General features: G+C 45.3%; 1 protein-coding gene across 3 annotated transcripts in view; it reads left to right on the top strand.

The window, feature by feature from the left end:
- The window catches only part of gsk3ba (glycogen synthase kinase 3 beta-a), a 31,821-nt gene extending 8,305 nt beyond the window's left edge, over positions 1–23,516 (top strand). The window contains exons 2-11 of one of the 3 annotated variants that reach the window (XM_080412602.1): positions 3,193–3,386; positions 9,056–9,139; positions 13,506–13,616; positions 13,944–14,074; positions 14,901–15,007; positions 15,181–15,278; positions 15,584–15,691; positions 17,431–17,617; positions 18,097–18,195; positions 19,272–23,516. In XM_080412602.1, coding sequence (XP_080268728.1) covers positions 3,193–3,386; positions 9,056–9,139; positions 13,506–13,616; positions 13,944–14,074; positions 14,901–15,007; positions 15,181–15,278; positions 15,584–15,691; positions 17,431–17,617; positions 18,097–18,195; positions 19,272–19,342 — 1,190 coding nt within the window. In that variant the 3' untranslated portion in view covers positions 19,343–23,516. The remainder of the gene's footprint in view (positions 1–3,192; positions 3,387–9,055; positions 9,140–13,505; positions 13,617–13,943; positions 14,075–14,900; positions 15,008–15,180; positions 15,279–15,583; positions 15,692–17,430; positions 17,618–18,096; positions 18,196–19,271) is intronic. The other 2 variants (XM_080412603.1, XM_080412604.1) reach the window with 2 other exon arrangements.
- Positions 23,517–23,844: the final 328 nt, after the last annotated feature.

Raw genomic sequence — 23,844 nt, forward strand, 5'->3', positions numbered from 1 at the left:
TTAGTGATGTGTCGCATCCGTTAGTCCTCAATGCAACATTGCAGTAGGTTGTGTGGCGGACCAGTTGACAGCACAGTCGTCACGGCAATGCTGGTGTATGGATGCAGGATGAGGTTATGCTGAGGTCAAGACACTGGTTTGGGGACTTCTTTTATTAAAGGCTGTCGGGCTGTCACAGATTTCTTTTCTTTTCTGCAGAATAATGAAGAAATTTAGATTTTTGGCCTTTTCATTTCTGGATTTCTTCCATGTACTGTTGGAGTAATGCATATCTCCTGTTCTGTGTAAATGGTATCTAATGCCTTAAAGCTATTTGATATTAGATTTGTCAAACGTATTGATTTCCCAATACTAGAAAGTGGAACACGCGTGGTGCTGTGCTCAGCACTTTGTTCAAAATAGCTGGAATTTTAAAGAAGCTGTATTCACTTGGGCCTCCAATGTACATTAATTGATTAATCAGAAAAGCCCTCCCTCTCGAAGGTGTGTGTGTGTGCGTGTGTGTCTGTGTGTGTGTGTATATGGATATTTCTCACAGACTGAGGAAGTGCAGAGGCGTCTTAGAAATGATCCTGCTGGAGTATGTGGGCAGTCTCTTTTTCCTCTATTTCTTGTCATTTCCTCTCTCTTTTTTGTCTAGGAAAGTCTATTTCCGTCACGGTCACAGAAACCCCTCTCCGTCTCCTTTTTCTAAACTCGGTCCTGAAGAACGTGAACGCCTTTTCGTAGGGCATTCACAACTAATGATTTTTACTAGTCGACTCATTTGACCAAGTAGTAGTCGACTAGTCGAAATTTACATTAAAAAAAGAATTACACTTTTTTTTTTTTTTTTTTTTTTTAGGGGGGGGGGCATTGTTTTAATGCCATCCTACTACTATATTACTATTATTATTATCTCCTGCCCTTATTTTTATGGCGTTTTAAGGGAAGCGCTTCTGGCACAGCAGCACAGCACCACAGCAGCGTCTCCAAGGATCCCCATTGCCCAATAATAGGCTTTTATTGGGCATACTTTTGACCCCCTTTTCATAAAAAATAAAGTCAGGAGGATAATAATAATAGTAAGATGGGCCATTACTATGGCATATTTTTTTTTTTTTTTCAACTATTCGACTAGTACCAACAGAGTCGACTAGTGGTTATACTAGTCGACTAGTCGACTAGTTGGTGAAAGCCCTACCTTTTCGGTTTCTCCGACTTCTGCTCTTGCCTCGGCTCATAATCACATCTGCAGCCACTGGGTAATGCATCGGTCACATAAGTCACACACACAGCTTACACGTGTGTGTGCACACACTGAATGATATCCTAACAGAGTATGGCCAGAGGGGGGGGGGTTAAATGTTTAGTTTTTGGATTAAGACTATTTCACTGTGTAGGAGTATTTAACATGATCGTTTCGTACTTTTAACACACACTTGGGACACTGCTGAGTCAGTGGGGTATGATCACATCACTCCCAACCCTAGATACATCCGAAAATCTTCAGAAAATAAAGCGGATGCCCCGCCTCCCCCACTTCCGTTTAACCTTTGCATTTTTGTCAATTTAATTAGTCAAAGCCTAGCTAGCTTGCCGCTTAGCAGAAAGAAAAATTCTAAAAAATATCTGAAAGATTTTAAAACGGAGTTTCCTGAACGGAAATGATAAAACAGGCAAAATTACAGACTCTCTGTAGCATTCGAAGATCGTGGAAGAGTTGTCTGGCTTGAGAGACTACATGTAGATAGATGGAGGCATCGTGGTCTGGTCAATGTCCTCTGCATGACAGCGCGTTATCACTGCAGCGTTCCACATGACACCGCTGTTTATATGACCATAGCTGATAATCTACCAAATGACATGCTAATTAAGTAACAGCTGACTTGGGCTGTTTAACTGGAGCTGCATGTGGCGCTACTACTGCTGATAACATAATGTCCGATTTGGAGTCCAAATGTAACCTACATGTTGTCATATGGTTGTCATTTTGGCTAATATGTAATCCAAATACACAGCTTGTGCAACGGCAGGATAAGCTAATATGGCATATTAGTCTGGGAGAGAGCTAAGGATTTTTGCAGCATTGACAGGGTTCACTGAGTGGAGCAGACAATGCATCATGGTCAGGGTTCATGAGGCTCTGTATGGCTGGGATTATGGGGGCTGGGTGCGGAGTTTGTCCAGCAACCCGGTACAGGCAGCATGCGTCTGTGGCACGCGACAGTCTATTAGCTAGTTATCCTTTAACTTCCAGCTAACATGGACTTTACCCCTGATACTGCACACGTGCATACATACTGTAGAGAGAATAGCACAGGATAAAATAAACCCCTCTTAAATAGGAGAAGGCCTCTCCATGATGCCCAAGAGAGTAGGTCCTTGCTCCCAATTGACAGACGAGAAGATAATGGGGGGTTGAATAGATCCAGATCTATAGCCAGTTCGCAAGTACGTCAGACATACAGGGCATACCATATTATGACACTTCACCAATCGTAATCTTGGGTGTTACGCTGTCCATGTGTAGCACATGGTGGGCGGTTATCTTCCCAAGGTTGCTGAGTTGACTCATTTCCAACTAGAACAGTAAGTAGGCATGTAGGCTAGACTTCCTATCTGAATTGTCACTTTGGATTGAAGCACCTATCCTCATGGCTGAATAAAACAATCACTTAACCACATGAACCCTAGTGTCCTTATGTCATTATAGGCGAACATTCTACAACTACAAGCTCACAAAGCTTCGTGACGTGCTGTGATTTGTAGTTGTAGATTGGCTATTTTCGCTACTTATGTATACCTTTTTGAAGGCCAGAATTCAAGTTTATGGAATAACAATTACTTGTATGATCAGGTAATCATTAGATCTCTCCCATGGTTCCCCTACTGTATGTTTTTTGTTTGAGATTTTCCTTCATGAAAAACCACTAACCCATGGTCCAACCTACAGTACACACATTTCTAACACATCTCAAGTTTTAAATTCTTTACGATTTATTATTTTTGGATCACCTTTTTCTTTCTACATTTAATTCACTCAAGCACAACAAGTTGAATCTGCACGCTCTCCTCCCACATTGGTTGGTTGGTGGCTTGCTTTATTTTCTCATTTTGTACATGCCGGTGTACATATGGAAGGACCTGATACATTTAACAGCAATGACGAGATAATATACACCGCACAAATTTCCTCTTTTGTCTTAACAGGGGACAAGGATGGCAGTAAGGTCACAACAGTAGTGGCCACCCCAGGCCAAGGCCCTGACCGGCCACAAGAGGTGAGCTACACGGACACCAAGGTGATCGGCAACGGCTCCTTCGGCGTGGTCTACCAGGCCAAACTGTGTGACTCCGGAGAAATGGTGGCTATCAAGAAAGTACTGCAGGACAAAAGGTTTAAGGTGAGGGACAGACAGACAAACACGCATGCACTGCCGGACTCATATTTACGCTGTCAATATTGATTCGTTCAATACATATTCCCATGCTTAAACTTACAATCGTTACAGTTCAATGAAGGCTAAAGAAAAGTGGTGTTAATAAGTGTAAACGCACGCACACACACGCACACACAGACACACACACAAAAATAAACTACGCTCTCTCTCTCTCTCTCTCTCTCAGTCACTGTTTAGAACAATGCACCCTAAGAAAAGATGAATGAGTGCGATTATCTGTGAAAGAGACATGAAAGGGGTGATCCTTGTCAACAGTGTTCTCGGAAGAAAAGGAGAATAGAGACAGACAACCCAAACAAACCTTGAAAGTGCCGCGTGATTGACACATTGCTCTAAACGTGTGTGTGTGTGTGTTCCCTTGCAAATGAATTGCGCAGAAGGAGGGGGTTGGGGGGGTGTCCACTCCAAATCTCTCTACCACACACAAGCATACATGATCACATAACCACTCAGTCATTTGTCAAATTCAGCTCTGTTGTCCCCATGGAAACTTTAATATTTCCTCAGCAGACCGTCATTGAGAGTGCTGCTGCTCCCCTGCATTTGAATGGAGGTGATTGATGGCGTGTTGTTGCTGGGCTGTGGAGACATTGTCTCGGTTCCCTCTGCTGTGATGACAGCTGAACTGGTCGGGGGTACAGTGCTCTCTTCGCTAGAGCCTTACAGCTCACTGATTTGAAAAAGGCCTGGGTCTGTACCTGGCATGGAGGGCAGCTGCTTAGATTCCTATTAGCCTTGAGTGTTTTTGGCCTCATAAATGACATCACCAATAGAAGAGTTTGGCTGTTGCTCTCATCCAGAGTGACCTATAATAGCTACATAATGAGTTTGTTGCCTTGCTCAAGGGACACTTAACGCAGTGACTGACCATGAAATCATTGCAGTTCCTGGTTGTCCCCTCTACCCAATATCCACGAGGCCACTGTGCCGCGTACAGACTCAGAATTGGGTCAAGTTATCCAGGACAGCTCACTGGATAACTAGCCTTACCGGAATGATAAAATGGTGACAAAGACCTGCGGCTACTGAGGTTTGAAGGACAGCTGTTTAATATCTCATCTGGAGATGGTCGTTGTGGCTGACTAATGTCACTTGCGTCTGCCTTTGTCCCTGTTGTGCATAGCTAACCGGTTTAGCTAAAACCTGGTGAGTTCAAGTTGGTTGCTTTAACCTTTTAAGGCTCATCAGCACAAGTTTTTCCACAGCTGACTGTAAACGCCTAATACCTAAATCCGTTGTGGTGCTTGAACCAACAGGATTTCAGACAAGGCAACTCTGACATCCTTCCTGACAGGAGACAACCAGCCAGTATGGTATAGTCGTCAGAAACACAAATGTGGGTGTGGAATCGAACACCCACACTTTCGCTTGAGCATCTGCCACCCAATGTGGCACGTTCAGACGAGGGCACCAAAATGTTTAATTGCGGAACAGAAGGCTGACTGTGGTCTAGTAGTACTAGTGGTTCCCAAACTTTTTTGCTCGGTACCCAAAAGAGAAATTTTCCCAGAGACCCAAACTAGTGAAAATAGCACGTCGTGATATGACGTGTTGTGAGCTTGTAGATCTGCTTTTTTCACTACTTCTTAAAAGAAGGAATTATTTTGAAAAAATTGTTGAATTTGTTTAACTTGTGAAAATCTTTTTGGGGATTTTGGGTATTTACTGGTCCACGACCCACATATGGGTACCGACCCACTGTTTAGCAAACAGTGGTCTAGGGAGCAGAGAACGGTATCGTCGCTGGAAGCCACGGCCTGACAACGTGGCACCTCGGCACACAAGCCTTCTACTCTAACCCCCATATCTGGCTCCGACTGACGATACAGTCCATGACACGCTAGCAGGCGCCGTACCCTGTCAGAGGGTAATAAGATGATGACATCATCACAGGCTGAGCTCTACAAAGCATTCCTCATAACCTCCGGTTAGACCGGCGGTTTTGGTGCTCCCGCTTCCCCCACCTGACCTTATAGCTGCCACCTCCTGCTTTTCGCGCCTTCTCCGCCTGTGAACGGGTTGTTACGACAAATGAGTCGAATGAGCGTTAAGTCTCCTCACATGACTGTCGGGCATGTGCTGTTGAATGGTTTACACACACACGCACACGCACACACACACACACACACACACACACACACACACACACACACACACACACACACACACACACACACACACACACACACACACACACACACACACACACTAAACACCTGCGTTCTATTTTCTCTAGTCTCCCACCGCCACGCCCCTTTCAGTGTTTTCGTTTTTTCGCCTTCCTGTCTGATTCAGCGCTTGTTTTTGTCTCTGAAGACGGCCTGGAGGCTGCAGCTTTTTAAACAGAACCAGAACCACACCACTCCAATGTGGAAGAGTACCTCTTCCAGGCAGTGATATGAGCATGCCCCCACACACACACACACACACACACACACACACACACACCGTCATATACGGTAATCATGTGAGTAGGCTCTGCATTATAGTGCAGCTGACTTCAGAGCGTGAGCGAGCGTGTGTGTGCACGTACATACATACGCATGAGAGAGTCGATGTTGGTGGGCTTACAACACGGCTGGTCCTCATGCATTCTGGGTTAGGTCCTCCTCCACTCTCATCTGATGGATCATATATCAGTCCAGAGAAGAATTGATGCTGTCATCCACACACACACACACACACACACACACACACACACACACACACACACGCACACGCACACACACACAGTATTGATCCATAGTTTGTGTCCAGTCCACTATTATTTGCTATCTATTATTCAAGTAGAACAATGTGACATCTGCTGTGTTAATTCTGTCACTGGACGGTATTGGGTGAAGAGAATGTGCTGTTCTTTTTCTTTTTAGTAGTCAATCTACAAAAAGGGTTAAAGTGGTTAGCGATGCAGTCTTTTGTGTCTTGCTTGTGGGTTGTAGATCGTAAGCCCTTAATATGCAAATAATTTAAAAGTGCCACACACAAACAGACTCGCATGCCTGTGGTTTTTAGAGGGGGTGAATGGAGGGGCCCTCAGCCTCACCACAGAATCCTTGTTCAGGGAAAATAAATTACCAAATGGTAAGTCTAATTAGTCTGTCATCTGTTGGCAGACTTTTGTAGAAAGCGCCATTTGATACTATAATATTTGCAGTAAGTACCATGGAGCCAATCTTGCAAACCACTAGACCGATAGCAAGCACCAAATGTCTTAGGCCAAGACAGTACCTCCATGTTTTTTTATATATATTTATTTTGAAATATTAAAATTACATTTTATAATGGAAGTCAAGTCATTTGGGGTCGGATCAGGCTGAAACCAAAATTTGGAGTTGTACGTCATTGATTTGTGATCATCATAGACTGACGCCATAAGACTGGCCACATGAAATCCAAGGATCCACATGGGAGACGCGCCGCTAGTGGCTTAGACTCCGACTTGTTCTGAGTCTAAGCCACTTTGACTTAGACTTTAGTCTATGGTCTTGCACTCAACTGTCGACAAGTATATTACTGTGAAGTTGTCATATAACATTTCCAATGAATCCAGTTTTGAACATCTGAAAGTTAGTTGGTGGTTCTTTGTGTAATGTGCTATTTTCTATAGAAAATGTAAATTGTATCTATTTTGTAGTATTTTCTGCTTTGTTCGGATAGAAGAGTGTCGGATGCATGCAGGAGGACATGATGCTTCGCTGGGAATCGGATTAAAACCCTGGTCCTCGCAACTCACAAGGAGCTTGTGGTCAGTGCAGTAACTGGTTGAACAACCAGACAGGCACCCATGTGATCTGTTCGCTTGCCTGCTCTTGTGGGCTAGTCGTTGGACAAGACATTGACCATCGGTGATACGAGACGCATGAAGCGGCCCTGTGCCAGAGCGAGGCGTGCTGCTGTCTCTCACTTTCACTCCTGTCTCTCTCAGTGCTTTTCTCTCACTCTTAACTCTGTCGACTGCTGACGCGCTGGACTGGTGGTGGGTGACAGGTCAGCAGGAATAACTGCAGTAGAACTGGAGCTGTGCTGGGCGCTGAACAGCCTGTCTGCTCCTCCTCCATATGGTACCAGCGCACACACACACACACACACACACACACACACACACACACACACACACACACACACACACTAACCCACTGTGAGGAAGAGAAGAGGGCGTTGCCTGCAGTCCACGGTGGTGCGACTCCGACTCAGGTCTATGACACGCGCACAGTCTACAGGAAACCACAGTGGAGGATGATGTAACTTTATGGTGCCCGTGGGGTGGGGGTGGGGGTAGGAGACGGAAAAAGGAGAGGGGGGGGACTGTGGGAACCATTTGCGTCTGCCTATAAGTGAATTAGCCCCAGTGAGATTGTCTCTAGCAGACACTCTTGTTTGCTGCCGCCTAGGCCTGTCTCAATTATTACGTAATCTCAATTATTTGAGATGATCACAATTATTTTGCGTAAACGTCATAATTGTTTCCATGTTGAAAAATTTTCATACATTTTCAAACGTTTTCCAGAAATAGCAGATCAGCTATTTCCGCTATTTGACTTTTTCTTGAAAGTATATTATTATTAAATGCGTCGGTAATATCTCTGTATATTTGAGTCGTTTGTCATGTCTGCCCTGTGCAATTTGTGATTATGAAGCCTAAAAACCAAACGTGTTCAATGGCCAAACACAATAAAATCGTTAATTGCAAGACACAAGACACAATTAAGTTGTTCATCGCAATTATTTGTACGATTATTTGTAGGTCGGACAGGCGGCTCATTCACAGTCTCAGGCCTGCTGTGGCTAAAAGTGGATTAGAATCCACATGAAATTTCAGCATATCTGCCTCGAAAGCCACATTTTTACTTTGTCGTACGATCGTTTAGTCAACACAGGCAGTCAGCAGCACAAATCGCTCAGTAAGTCGGCCTAGTTGGTCGATCAGTCAACCAGTCACTTTGCTGATCTGTCAACCAGTCCATCAGTCAACCAGCCACTGCAAGGCTCTCTCTCTCTTTCTCTCCCTGTGTCTATATATTTTGCCTCCCTCTTCTTCACACAGCAGAAAACATACCCTCCAGCCGTAACACAAGCACTTTGGTCCAAGTCAACAGGCACTGTGGCTCTTAAGAAAGATACAGGAAAGGAGGGAGAGAGAGCTGCTTATGAATCTTTATGTAACACTCAAATTTGCATCCCCACTGAGGATCAAGTATTCACTCACACACACACACAGACATTATATGCAGAATGTGAACGGATGGTGCAAAGCTTTTACATTGCTCACACGCTGTAAACATTTGTCTACACAACACACACATGCCTGCTCTTTTTCCTGTTCAGGAGCACAGCGTGTGAGGTTGTGAAAACACATGTACTACTACTGTAACTGCACTTATGGTGTCCTTATGTGGGGGCAGTTGAGCTAGGCGTTGATAGAGACTGTCCTGAAATGCAAACGTCACACGTTTGATCTCCACAAAAGGTCCTGTTCTCTCTCGTCTATACTTTTTCCACAGAGATGGATTGCAACCTTCTCATTCACTCAAAGTCGATTATCGGTCTGAAATCTTAACATTCAACCATCTCACCGCTTTTGTCTCTGTGCCTCTGTGTCTGTCTCCTTTCAGAACCGTGAGCTTCAGATCATGAGGAAGTTGGATCATTGCAATATTGTCCGCCTGCGATATTTCTTCTACTCCAGTGGAGATAAGGTCAGTTGGGTGGTTAACGTTATTCTCCTGCCTGTTTCCCTGTTCATCTGCCCTGTTTGGTACTTTGAATTATTTGCTCGTCTGTTATCTGTCTGCCGAACCACATCGCGTGCGTGTCTGTCAGGCTGTGCTTTCCGGCTCGTCAGTGATGCTATGTGCCTGTTTGTCTGTCTCTCTGTTCCTACGAGCTGAACTAAGGCAATGTCTGTTTCTGTGCATGTGGCCCGGCCCTGTTAGGCCTTCTAATTTATATCTGTGCTCACGAGCCAGCAGAAGCCCCCTGGAGACTACAAGGCTGGACTATGTCATTCAACTGGCTGACAAACCGGGCACGCAGTCTCAGGCTGTGTGTGTCAAATATAGACACACACACACACACACACACACACACACACACACACACACACACACACGGTTAAGTCCATATCCATGATTCTGCAGGCAGGAATCTTTCCACGATGCACAACTACACTCTGTTGCCAAAGGCCCAGCCGGCCTGGATCATGGATGAGGTTGAAGGTGGGGAATGGGGTCAGGTGGGGGTTGGGGGTCCCATGGGTGAAGATGGGACAGGATGGGGGAGAGAGGGGTGGGTTTTGCTGACCAAAGGGCATCAGCTAATTATAGGTGGCGGTTGTCGTTCCTAGTGAGCACTCCGTGATCCCCCCCCCCCCACCTTCTTCCACCAGTCCCCCCTGATCCTGTAACACCACGTGCCAGACGACCTGACCTCTTGGAATCACATTGGGTTCTTGGTGCGCTGACACACACAGACAGAGCAACCCCAGTAAACCGACCTGTGCCTGCCCAGCTGAGCTGCACCCTCCCTCCCCTCTCCCATGGCCGACGCATATATCCATATCTGTCGCCCCCTTCCCCCTCCCTCTCTTCTGTCTCCTACCCTAGTCTAATTGTGGAGACTGGCATGGTGTGGTTGGTATGTTGGTCTACAACCTCGGGATCACCGTAGAGGGGGGGTTGTCGAAAGATCGAGGAAAGATGGTAGAAGTCGAGTATAAAGGAGCATGAGAAAGGGAGACGAATGGACAGGGAGAAGAAAAAGCACTTTGTTTCTCAGAAGTTGTTTGGAGGTCGGGTTAGGTTTTAAAAAGTCTGCAGTGTTAATTTAACTCGTAAGGTACAGAAATGAGTTAAAGAGTTAAAGAGAGCGTGGCTAGGAGGGCTACCACCGGCTGCTAGCATGTTAGCTTAGAGAGCTAGTGTTATGTAATAGCTGGCGGGTCGACCGCCAGAGGACCACGTTCTGCCGCGTTCGCTTTTCGACCACTTGCACAATACTGATCAAACAGGAGGCCACTGGTCCACGCACGGCAAGGCAATTTGACAAGGAGAGAGGGGTGTCATGCGCTGTTGAAAAATCTGTTTACCCAGTGGATGCATGTAATGATATAATGCTACCCCCCCCCCTGCCCATTATCCCCTCTGAAATTGCAACCACTCACGTGTGCTTACACACACTCGTCCGCACACATTTCATTTCAAGTATAAAAGAAAAGTCTTAACCACTTAAAGACACAATGCGACGGTTTGGGAACTTCTATTTTCACTTTTGGAAAATGTATAGAAATGGTAGACATTTTTGTAAATTCTTTGGAAGATTCTAGAACTTCTACTATAATGACATGCCCAAAATAGGACGACAGGTTGAAAGTGGTTAAAGACTGTGGCTCAGAGCTTGGACAGGGCATTCCTCTGGGTATGGGTAATAAGCTGGGCATCATGTGCCAGGGCTGCCAGGGGGACGTGCCAAGGGACCGTGAGCGAAGGGTGCGAGTCTCTTGTCAGTGTGCAGTGCCACCGCCTTACGCAACCTCTCATCACACAGTATACAATGGCTGCTCCGTGTAGGCATTTATGAAGCCTCATCTATACTCGTCACATGCCGAAAATAGCCTGCTTATTTACGCTGCGTGAAACCATTGTACAACGGAGTGTATCAATTCAGCATTAGACTGCTCCTACACAGACAAATCTTTAGAGTCAATTTAACTCTGAAAGTGCAAAAAAAAGGACACGTATATGTCAACACTTTAAGGGTTAAATGAACACTCAACATTTTACTGTGTAGATGCAGCACTGACTTAGAATGTTTATGCTGCAAAAGACCTTTTGCTCAGGATTAGTCCCTCCCCCGGGCTTTCTCTCACACATGCACACATGGATTCCTCAGTAAAAAATCCCATATTGTGTAGAGTAAAGTATGTATTATATAAAGTGCTGACTTATGTAATGTGGAGAGTATGATTGCCCAGAGGGGCAGATACACACACACACACACACACACACACACACACACACACACACACACACACACACACACACACACACACACACACACACACACACACACACACACACACACACACACACACACACACACACACACACACACTCTCTCTCAGAGAGAGATATCGGTTACATATGCATGTGGTGCACACTGCACACACTGCCCGAGGCCCTCCGTTCAATATGACAACTTGCAGGAGTAGTCTCAAGATATATTGTTTAGCCAGTCATTCAGGTGCAAGCCGTCTTGTGAGCCAATTAGGTGACGGCAGGGAGCGAGGGAGGAGCCAATGAGCTTCCCTGCCTGCCGAACCAGCTGGGAGTGAGCCGAGGAAGTGGCTTTGTAGTGAGGCAGGAAGTGAGTCATCGCTGTTGCGTGGCTAAATATAGCATCGACGGCGCTAGCGGGAGCTGGAGGAGGCTCTTTATGTCCATGTCCAAAATGTTATCAATGAGACACGTGGTGGCTGGGAGGCATCAGGTGGCAGAGAGTAAAAGATGAGGAAATGAGAGATGAAACGTGGGAATGTAATCTGTGAGCTACTGAAGGAATGGAACGGCGTCTTGTCATACTCTATTGAATTCATGTGTGTGTGTGTGTATTTTTGTCTGTATACAATACTATGTGGTATACATACAGTTATGGCTAGTTCTGTAAGTGTTATGCCTTATTTGTACTTGGTTGCGTGCCGGTGTCGTCGCAGATTGGCTATTTCCAGAAGTCAGGAGTCAGGGCATAGTTGAGCCTGCAAAAGCGTACCTGTCCGGGGGGGATAAATTTGAATATCTAGTTACCAAGATCTGCACTTACTGTAGCTACCGTCCACATGCTGCTGCTTAGACTGCATGTCTGGTTTAGATAGCCAGCATATGAGAGGTGAGAGGAGGTGAGTGAACAGGAGAGATAAGGACATGGACCCTCATTCACCAAACTACTGTAGAGTGGACGGCACAAAAGAAATGTGCCGAGTTGGAGGGAATGGGTGAGTGGGGAGAGGAGATGGTGATTTTGCAGTCTTGCTATTACCTTAAGGCAGCATTTCGGAAATTATGGGTCAGGAACATAAATGGTCGGTTTTAAACTGTGGTTCAGGTCCCAAAATGGCTCTCGGGCCTATATCTGCGGCAAGTGTAATTGACAAGAGTGCGTTTAGCTCTTTTACAGCTTAGAGAGCGCGTTGTAATGCAGCTGCTAGTCAGACTATTTGATTCCCTCTGGGAAGACTCTGTATACTTGGTCCTGTAAGGTACTTCGGTTGAAACAGCCACTTCAACGTAGTATGTTATGGCGTCAATCAGCCAGGGTGCCTGGCTGATTGATTGCCTAAATGAATGCTGTGGGTCCCCTACTGAATACAATTGCTTCTGAACCTACTGCCATCCAGATAACGTGCCTACTCCCATTCCAAGTCTCTGCCCATTAGACCAGGAACAATGGTTTCACAACCACCACTTGATGACATGCCTCGTCCATTCACCATCGCAGGAAGAGGAAATACTAGAATAACATAGGGCTGGGTGGGGGAAGGGGCGGACACTGCATCCTGTAAGGGTCACTGGTACGGTCTGGATCAAAACGTGCGTGGCCTGGCCCTACGTTGCCGCCCCTTGTTCATCCAGGAAGTGGAGAGGAGATGATATCAGTGTCTGCAGCCCGCAGACGGCAGCGATGAGTGCATTTCCTCCCCTCTTTAGGGGGAGGGAGGGGGTAGACTCCCTATATACAATGGACCTCAGTTATGATGGTCAAGACGAGATACAAATTGGCTGTTGGCTCACAGTCACAAGGGACCAGGAGAGAGGACAGTTGATTGTCAGATTCCTAGGTATAAACAAATGGACTGATTGTGTGTTAATAGCAATTGAACTCCTTTGCTATTTTACACACTATATACTGTATTTCTTTTAAAATTCCTTGATTGTCCCTTTTTCCCCTTTAATATCCTTTTTTCCTTCTTCCTCCTGAATGCTTTCTGTATGTGCTGTATGTGCTGCATAAGTGTGTGCATGTTTACGAGCATTACAAGTTCTAACCTCCCCATGTTCATCTCTCCAACAGAAAGATGAGGTATATCTGAACCTGGTTCTGGACTACGTTCCTGAGACGGTCTACAGAGTGGCCAGACACTACAGCCGAGCCAAACAGACCCTGCCTATGGTCTATGTCAAGGTAAGGGTGTCCTCTCTACTTGTACTTTTCATACATCCGTAATCTGTTGTTAAGTAGTGCATTTATATCAATGGAACCATTAATGGCTCATTCTCTGGTAGCGGCTCTGCTACGGAATTAAATAAATTAATCATAAAAGCTCACTGTCCGTGTTAAAGATTCTGCAGGATTGTTTGTGTGCTACTGCCAAAAATGGGACCAAAATGGTGCCAATCAAAATGAAAATTACCCCTAATTACCTTTGCTACCAAAAAATTGCAGGGTAAACCCAGCTTTGCACATGTGATTGTAACATTTATATGCATGTGTGTGTGTGTTTGTGTGTAGTTGTACATGTACCAGCTGTTCAGGAGTCTGGCCTACATCCATTCATTTGGGATCTGCCATCGGGACATCAAACCTCAGAACCTGCTGCTGGATCCAGAGACTGCTGTGCTCAAACTCTGTGATTTTGGCAGGTGAGCACAACCACAGCACCCAGTACAATCCTCAGTGTTCGTTTAACTCTGAGAGTGTACAAATGGAACCAAATGGAACCAAATGGACCCGTAGGTGGCCATTTGGTTCAATTATTCACACTCTTGAGTTAAATTATCACTGAGGATTTTACAGTGCACCCAGACAGGCCCGTCTTAGGTTTCAGGGCAATTCCCTGGTAAGGTTGCCCGTCTGAGGGAGTTTTACACAGAGGACTTCACACAGTGTGTATTACTGGAATTAAAATTAGCTCCCATAATATGCAAAGGAGACACTTCATACTTTGACGAGACCGCATATTATTTTCCGTCAAATCTTCCATTAAGTCATCAGACGGAACACTTTGCTGGGAGCTCTAAGAGTTTGATGTGCATGGAAGCCATTACTTTTTCGAGGCTGTACACAGTATGCTATATTGTTTTCCCTACTATGGCTGGGGAAGAGGAACACTTGTTTTTGTTACCTGAACTAGGTAAGTGCGCTAACGGCACAGGCTTGAGGCCTAGGCAAGCGTGTGCCCGCAGCGAGCAGCCGATGGCGCACGTCGATGAGTTCGCCGTCCGTGCTGATGGTGGATAGAATGGATTACCCAAAGCAAAACCACCGCTCGCTTCTCCCCCATCTCAGCCAATCACAGGCGAAGTCCTCCCCAGCTATTAATTCCCCAAACATAGTGGGGAAGACAATATCGCGTTCAGTATGTGTACCTACGCCCCTCTTCCTGCTCAAAACACAGAAGATGTTTTGGTAACTGTAGTAACGTTGCTGCTGATAGTAATGATGCGTGTTATCACCTTTTGTGTGCAGTGCAAAACAGCTGGTCCGCGGGGAGCCCAACGTTTCCTATATCTGCTCCCGCTATTATCGGGCTCCCGAGCTCATCTTCGGTGCCACCGACTACACATCCAGCATAGGTAGGTAGAGTGCCCTGTGACCGCTATGCTAACTCCTTCACCCCCGCATCCTCTATAAATGTTGCCAGCGTGCTAGCAGCAGCAGCAGCAGTGAATTCCCGTGTCTTTTGCTTTTATTTGACTCTGTCGTCTTTTCTGTTGACCCGCCCCCTTTCCCCCCCCCCCTTCCGTAGATGTGTGGTCAGCAGGCTGTGTGCTGGCAGAGCTGTTGCTAGGACAACCGATCTTCCCCGGCGACAGTGGAGTGGATCAGCTGGTTGAAATCATCAAGGTACAAACGTAGGCCTACAAGGCACACGGCCTGTAGATGTGGTAGTATGTAGTCTCCTCTGTCAAAGTGTCTGCAATTTTACAGAAATACTCAGAAGTTTCATCATGCTGTCTTCAGTACCTCTCTGCCGCCATCCCTTCCTCCATCCATCCAGGATGTAAAATCTCGGCTGCCTCCTACTCTCCCGTTACCGTACCCGTGCAAATCCTGCCTTATTTCTAACTCTTCTATACCCACTCACCCCCCCCCCCCCATCCGTCTCGTCTTGTTCTCTCCGCCTTAACCCGTCTGCCTCTGTGCCCCAGGTGCTCGGTACGCCTACCCGAGAGCAGATCCGAGAGATGAACCCCAACTACACCGAGTTCAAATTCCCCCAGATCAAGGCACACCCTTGGACTAAGGTGAGTCAACAGGTACAGGAGCCCTTTTACTACTCTTTAAGACCCACACCCCTTTCCCCCATTATCTGTGTGTGTGTGTGTGCTTGTGTTGCCTGTCCACGGCCATCTATCCTCATCAGCTCCAACTCAGCGGTGCTTTCGTTCCCCCTGTATCTAGCTCTGAGGTGTTCTTCAATGACCTCCGGGTTCGAAACAGGAAGCCGAGAGCTCCGTCGAGCAGAGCAGTGGTATTCGAAACGATTCCGCCCTAGAGACCCTAATATGAACAGATATTTTGGTTTCAATTAAATTGTCTAAATTTCATAATTGTACATGGTATATAGACCTATTAATATAGGTCATATTGAAACAATCATTTGCAATTTGTTTTGTATTATAATATTTTCAAGGGAATTTTATTATAGTTCAATTGAACTACTTATTTGGCTGTGGACCCCCTGGAAAATTCTGTAGGACCCCGTTTTGAAATGCGAGTGTTTTTTGAGTGTGAAATTGAGTGTTTTTTTCTCCCTACTGTTGTCAAAACATGTCTATTTACTCGGCTATGGTTGTTTGTCCCATTGAACTCTTGGCCAGCCCTCAATACTCAAGTAGTTGTTTTGACCAAAATATTGTGCAAAATATTGTTGCTTTAAGGTCTTCGTGTTTTAGTCACACCCAGGGCCTTCGGGTCACTTTTGAAAATACAGAGGGCAAGTTGAAAGTGGACTTTCAACCAAGACTTTGCTACTAAATAATAACTACATTGGATCCATTGTCAGTTTCCTGAAAACTGAAGGTTTTGGACATTCAAGCTTCTGCCCGACAGTGATGATAATTATGCAACTTTTTCAGTTTAAGAATTTGTATCCAAAGTGACTTTACAATGAGTGAGTAGATGGAGACTTGGTGCCTTGCCCAAGGGCACACTGACAGAATGGGAGGTTTCAGGGAGTCAAACCTGTAACCCAATGATTAGAGGATGGACAACCTAACCATAAGGCCACTATGTGAGCCCAGGCCTTGTATATGTTGAAGTGAACTTAACTGGCTTCAGTGATTCCATCCTCTTCAGTCACTCCCAACAGGGTCCATTCTACTCTGACCACTTTTATAGCACTGCTCTGCTGTCAGTCTGATATGGTCAAATCCGCTTAGCCACCACAGTCTGTACTTTTCCATCTTACACTCTACTTTCACGTATTAGGTTTTATGCAACATCAAATAGCCGTTATAAAAGTGGTTCCCCTGCCATAGGCTTTAAATGGAACATTCCCTCTTCCTGACCCTCAGCAATCCCGCCCACTGCTTTAGCATTGGATAGCGTAAACATCCAATCAGCAGGCTGCAAGTCCTCGTGGCAGCCTCTCAGGCTCCCCACTGTGGTCATTCTGTGTAACTGCCATTTGCTATTTTGCTCTTATTGTAATTTTTTACTTTTGTGCACACTGTTGAGATAGTGCCAAGTTACAGCAATTCACTGCCTGCATTATGTCTACAGCTGTATTGTAAGGGCATGTGACAAAAAGAAACTATTGAACCTCGAGACCGTAACTCATTAGTATCCCTGCCCAAATCATTATATTTGTAGTTGCTTCAAGAAGATAATTTACCTTCAAGCTAATTAACTTCATATCCATGTGAAAAAACATCAGAAGAAGGGAATCCTCACTGCTTAATTATTACATTGTTATTATTACAAAGCTGACCAATAACACTGTGATGTGACCACTTTGTTCACTCCCTGTCATTGTTATCTGATTGGTGTGTAGGTGTTCCGGCCGCGCACCCCACCGGAAGCCATAGCGCTGTGTTCCCGACTGCTGGAGTACACGCCCACAGCCCGCCTCACCCCGCTGGAAGCTTGCGCGCACTCTTTCTTCGACGAGCTGCGCGACCCCAACGTCAAACTGCCCAACGGGAGAGAGAAGCCCTCCCTCTTTAACTTCACCACCCAGGGTATGAAATCCAGAACCACTTGTCCACTTTTTTGCCTCATTACTCATGTCACATTTTTTGTTTATTTCTGTGTTGTTGTTGTTCCACCATATTAGCAGATGGTAGATAAATCGCGTTCATTTTATAATTTTCTTAATTATATTTAGGTATTTGTTTATTTACCACGACTAGGTATTATCAAAAGGTCTCTAAACGGGGAACTTGGTGTGACTGTGATTCTGACGATGCTGTAACCGTCAGAGTGGGTTCCGGGGGACCCCCAGGGGTCCTTGAGGGGGTTCCATGGGGTCACCAGCTAAATGGTTGGTAACTCTGAGGGTGCACAAATGGACCCTTATGGGTCCATTTGTACACGCCCAGAGTTATGGGGTTCCGTGGCCTAATGCATAGTAAACTGGGGGTCCTTGAAATGAAAAGGTTTGAGAAGCACTGCTGTAACTCACCCCCCCCCCCCCGCCCCGCCCCCCCTCTTCTCTCAGAGCTGTCCAGTAATCCCTCCCTGGCCTCCATCCTCATCCCTGCCCATGCCCGTAGCCAGGCTGCAGCCTCCACCCCAACCAACGCCTCTGCCACCACAGGTCAGTGCCACAACTCGGCCCCCTGTACTAGGGCTGGGCAATATGACGTCAAATCAATGTCACGATTATTTCAAACGTTTGCCTCGTTTAAAATAGTGAAAATAGCAGATTTGTGAGCTTGTAGATTGGCTATTTTCACTATTTTTGTGCACTACCATTGTACAACAAAGTATAGTACAGGTTTAAGTTGATAATCTAATAAAAATAAATAAAAACCTTCAATTACACTCCATGAGCAAAATCAAGTCTGTCATTGCTTCTAAATATCGGTTTCAATATATTTTTATTAAAAAAAAAAATTGCCCACTATTTTTGTAACCCATTTTTTCACCCAGTGCCATTTACCTAAGCTGTAATCCTGGGCGCTACTCTCCCTCTGCCAGCCTGGGGAGAGCCCCGAACTGAGCTCATGCCTTCAATGCATGAGGAGTGAGCAGGCCGCTTCTTATCACCTGACAGGGGGGAGTTTCCCCGGTAGGACGTAGCGCGTGGAAGGAACACGTTATTCCAACCCAGTGCCTTTCCCCTCCATCAGGCGCCCCAGCTGACCAGGGGGAGGCAGTATAGAGCACATATATTTTTGATTAATTGCCGACCCTACCCTGAACCCATCAAAATAGCTCCACTGAGGCGCTGTGCTAACGTTGCTAAACTACGTTCTCGGAGTCTGCAAGAAAAGAGCTTTTTCCTCGATAGAATATATAATCAAGAAAAGCCTTTGCTGAACCCCTGTATGAATTAGAGGTGTCACAATTCTCGGAATCCGTCATTCGATTTGACTTCCGATTTTAAGGTCACGATTCTACCAAAATTTCGATTAAAACCTTTGATTTTGATAATTCTAGTCTTGGTGGTTTTGCAGGTTAGAAAACTCAAGCTGTTGTAAAGCAGGTGCTATTGAAGCTCTTGATGGCAAGAGCTTGAATGGCACCAAAAAGAGCAACTGACTGTAGTTTTAAAGTCACAGATTTTTTTGCCCATTTCGATCGATGCTTTATTTTATTTTTATTTCAATTTGTGTGACACCCTTAGTATGAATGAGTAACCATCCTCTTACTCTGGTTGTGCTTTTACAGACGGTAGCAGCACAGAGCGAGGCCCCAGCACCACCACCCCCTCTGCCTCTGCCTCCAACTCCACCTCCTGAACCCACCCTGCGGACCCCAACCCACCCATGCCCAGCCTCAGCCCCATGCCCACCCCATGGTCCCCTCCATCACCCCAACCCAGGATGAACTCCACCTCCTCTCTTCTCTTCTGTAGTCCAACGGCAGTGGAGGGATGCTGACCCTAGCCAGGGGGCAGGGGGGTGGGTGGGAGTGGATCCAACAGCTGGCAATCAGCCCCCACCTCAACAAACCACCAAAACAAACATTTCCCATCGCCAACTGCCCACCCCCAACCAGCTGTTTGTTTGTTTGTTTTCTTTTCTTTTTGATTCCTCCACCGAAGACGTTTCTCTCTGCGTTCTTCAGGGGCAGAGGGGAGGCTGTACTCGTTCTAAAAGTACACCGTACATGTATGCGCGATACTAGCCTGCTAACGTTTGTTTGAGAACAATCTGTAGAGAAGGTCATGAAGTCCTAAGCTGGCCGGCCGCCCTGCCCATTTATCCCCCCCCCCCCCACCCCACTCCCCATATTTAATACACACCTACAGTACCTGGCCTTCTCTCTGGCAACACCCCCCCCCAACCCCATGTGTTCCCCTGGCTGGACCCTCCTGGTTTCCTCCTGTAGTGCATGGCCTGAGTATGGTTAGGACCACCTACACAGTCAAGATATGTTGGTGTTCAATTAACGCTGAGGAGGGTAGAAATGGAACCACACCATTTATACAGTATTCAGTGTTAAAATGAACACTTAAGGATTTGACTGGGTAGGGTCACCCCCCCCCCCCCCCCCCCCCCCCGACCCCAACACACACATACACACCCTACCGCTCACCTTTCACCTTCAGACATTGACCTCCAGTTCCACTAAACTAGGCATGAGGCTCACGCACGTGTACACACACAAACGCGCACACACTCTCATATATATATATATTATATATACATATACATGCAGTCTCTCACACACATGGATGCATGATGATCCTGATATATGTGGACAGGAACTGTCCACTTGTGGGAGGGGGGGATTTGGACGACTTATTTTATTTTTTATTTTTTGCCCCTCCTTGTCCGGGGTTGTTTTTAAATGGTTAGCAGCTGTTTTAATCAACCATGTTTTTATTTTTGTTTTATATTCCTGGGCAAATTGTTTTGTTTTTGTATGTTGTTTTGTTTTTTGGAGGGGGGGGGAGGGGGGTTGGGTTGACATGTGTGATGGATGTGACATGTATCTGTTTATGTGTGCTTGTATAATATATAAATATATTTACATACAATACAAAACATACATGCATACATACATACACGGTTTATATATTACTTTTCCTTATGTATAAAAAGTATATATAGATATATGTATATTAACTTCAATGGTTCAGAAATCATTTATGGTGAGCTCATATCTGGCAGAGCAGTAGCAATATTTGCTGCTGCCTTACGACATAGAATAAGGCAAGGTGGTGTTTTTGTTCAGTTTTTCCTTGCTCTCTCTCTTTCTCTTTGCTGGAGTGCGGTTAGATTCCAGCATTCAACGACCCCTGTTCTCCTGTGTTGTCCACGTTTGTTCGTTAACCACTTAAACCCACTAGTCTTAGTGAAACGGACCTGAGTTGCAACTGTTCTCGGAATTTTCTTTCCCCCCGTCTACATCTCTTCGGCAAGCTCACAAAGCGTTGCATTGTGAGCTTGTAGATATGGTATTTTTGGCTAATGTTCCCCCCAGAATGTGGATTCTGGGGTTCAAGTGGTTAAAGCCCGATTTATACTTCACAGCGGTGTCACTTGCCAAAGATTGGGTCATTTTCAGCAAGAGACGCCGTCTTACGTTGGAAGTATACATTTTAGGCTTACGGCTGTAGGATTTTTTTTTCACTCTTATTTCCCTCTCCTGTATGCCACTCTGGGGTGACTGGTCTTGTGACAGTGCAGTGTCTAGGGATATGTCTTCCCCTCACCAGACCCCGGCACTTCTCCAACCCCCCTCTGCCTTTCTCCCTGTGAAAGTTTCAGAGACAATCTTTCACACTTCCGTCTTTTAATTATTGAGTAGTCTTTGCGGCGTGGTCGGGGGGGGGGGGGGGGGGTTGCGATGGGGGACAACCGCATTTTGCTTAGCGGCATGTCTCCCGCCACCACAGACTGTCTCATATTATTGTGACCACTGACTTGGGAGTGTTATGCTTAATTTATACCCCGACATATGACTGTGTTCCTCGCTGAAATTAGTAGATCTACAAGCTCACAACGTGCCACAATGCAGGGCACTATGAGCTTGTAGAGCTGCTGTTTTCGGCGAGTGACACGTCATATGACGGAAGTATAAATCAGGCTTTTGTCAAGCGTTCTTCCTCTCCGCCTGCTGCACATGCATAGAGCCGCTCGGTACAGTCTGTCGAAACATCTTACTTATGGAAAATACTCACTACGATAAAAAATAAAATAAACTGAATGGGGAAAAAAGGACAGAACACAACAGCAGAATTTGTATATACAGTATAAATGCTCCTCACCAAAATCCTGACTTGTATGTTTTGGGTTTTTTTATGTTCGATTATGTTTTTTTTTTTTTTTCCTTCCATGTTGTGTTCAAGGTATGTATATATGCAGACCCATGTACTGTTTATGAGCAAAAACAAAGAGGGTGGGATGGTTAGTAGGGGGTATTGAAAAAGACAAAAAAGAAAAAAAAAAGAATCAGGGCAAAACTGACATTGTTTATGGATATTGTAGATGATGATGATCAGCTTTATCCAGCCATATAGTTCAATCTTACCTGTACAGTACAGTAGATGATGACAGCTGTATTATTGTAACAAGAACTAGTCATGTATAGTGTAACTATAGTTTGGAGTGCCTTTGCTTTCATACACTATCGCCTTCTTCCCCAGCCCACCCACCTCCCCGCCCTTCCATCGTTCTCCCGCCATGCATTGTGACTCTTCCTTTGGTGCTGTTGAATGTCCTGCTGTCCCATAACACACACACACACACACACACACACACACACACACACACCCCCTTCCACTTGAATGAGGCCTAATGTATACTTGGTTATATGACCTCATCGCTCAGTGCTAAACAGTATTGTTCGGCGAGGGGCGTGGTCAAAGTATACATTTAGGCTTTAACCCTCAGCCCCCCCTCATTTCATCACAGACTTAATGTCAGTGTAACATACAGATGTTATCGATTATAAGGATATTTTCCTTGCAGATACCGTAGAGAAGTGTTTTATTTTGGATAAACGTCTAAGGTTTTATTGTGGGACAGACACACACACACATGCACGCACGCTCAAACTGCATGTTTCCCCGCATTGAAGCGAGGGCACACAGTAGGGGTGGGGTGAGGTGGGCATGGCAACTGTGGTCATAAAATCATGATCTACAGTGCAGCATGGTTTCAGTGTTGGTTCTCTCGCCGAAGCCAAATCATGACAATTGTGACGAGCCATCCTCAGAGGCAATAATGTATCCCGTCTCTCATTCTCTCTTTGGATATTCGGTCATTTCTCTCAGTCCTTTCACTCTGTCTTATACCTCTCCGCTCCTTGTGATACGAGGGGTGTTCAGTAGCACGTAAAAGGGTGGAGTCATGTAGCCTTTTTCTCGTCTTGCTTACTGTAATCTTTGCAGTCATGAGCGTGTATTGCTACCCCCCCCCCCCCGCCCCACACACGCACAAACCCTCCACCAAGCCTGTAAACCAGTGTGACCACTTCACCTTGCCCCCTGACCTTCTAAAAACCACAAAGGTTACCAAAAAAAGAGAAGCCAGGATGGTGTGAGATTGTATTTATATATACCGTATATATATATATATATATACCGTATATATATATATATATATATATATGATGGTATTTGAGATTTGATATATAAATATTTGAAATCTCTGCCATCATATTCAGCGCACTTGTGGTAGAAGAATATGCTATCTGGGTTTAAAGAGAAAAAAAAAATAGAAAGAAAATACTACAAAAACATCCTGTATAACAATACTACTACTTGAATGCCTCTGTTTGTGACTGAAATTTTTATTTCATTTGTTTTTTTTGTTTTTTTTTGTTTTTATCTTTTGTTTTTGTTCTGTGAAGGTATGCTAAATGTGCGCCTCTGTAAATATTCCTTCTGCGTGCTCTGAGGAATAGTTCCCTGGTACTGTAATTTGCATTAAATAAAGAGTAGGATAGCCTGGAAATGATCAAGCCCCTTGTCTTTGCCTACTTTGTACCAATGTTTACCTTGCCAATTTGTTCTGCTATTACTCTATGGTTAACTTAACGGTAATGGTTATTAAGTCAACTTGAGAGTTTGGTGTGTTATCTAATGTGGTCAGTGACCACAGTGGGGCAGTGTCTGACTCCTGGCTTAAAAAAATCCTATGATACACTTCTTTCTGTAAACTTCTACTACTTCAAAGTTCAATCCAAAGAGCAATTCAAGTTTGTAGATATACAGATTTTCTCTTTTTGGGCGGTGAAACCGCCCCTATAAGTGAGATTTGGAAAAATGTACATTTTCCTGCGCTGTGAT

The sequence above is a fragment of the Gymnoscopelus braueri genome (genome assembly GCF_963280865.1).
Source record: "Gymnoscopelus braueri genome assembly, chromosome: 18".
Classification (NCBI taxonomy): Eukaryota; Metazoa; Chordata; class Actinopteri; order Myctophiformes; family Myctophidae; genus Gymnoscopelus; species Gymnoscopelus braueri.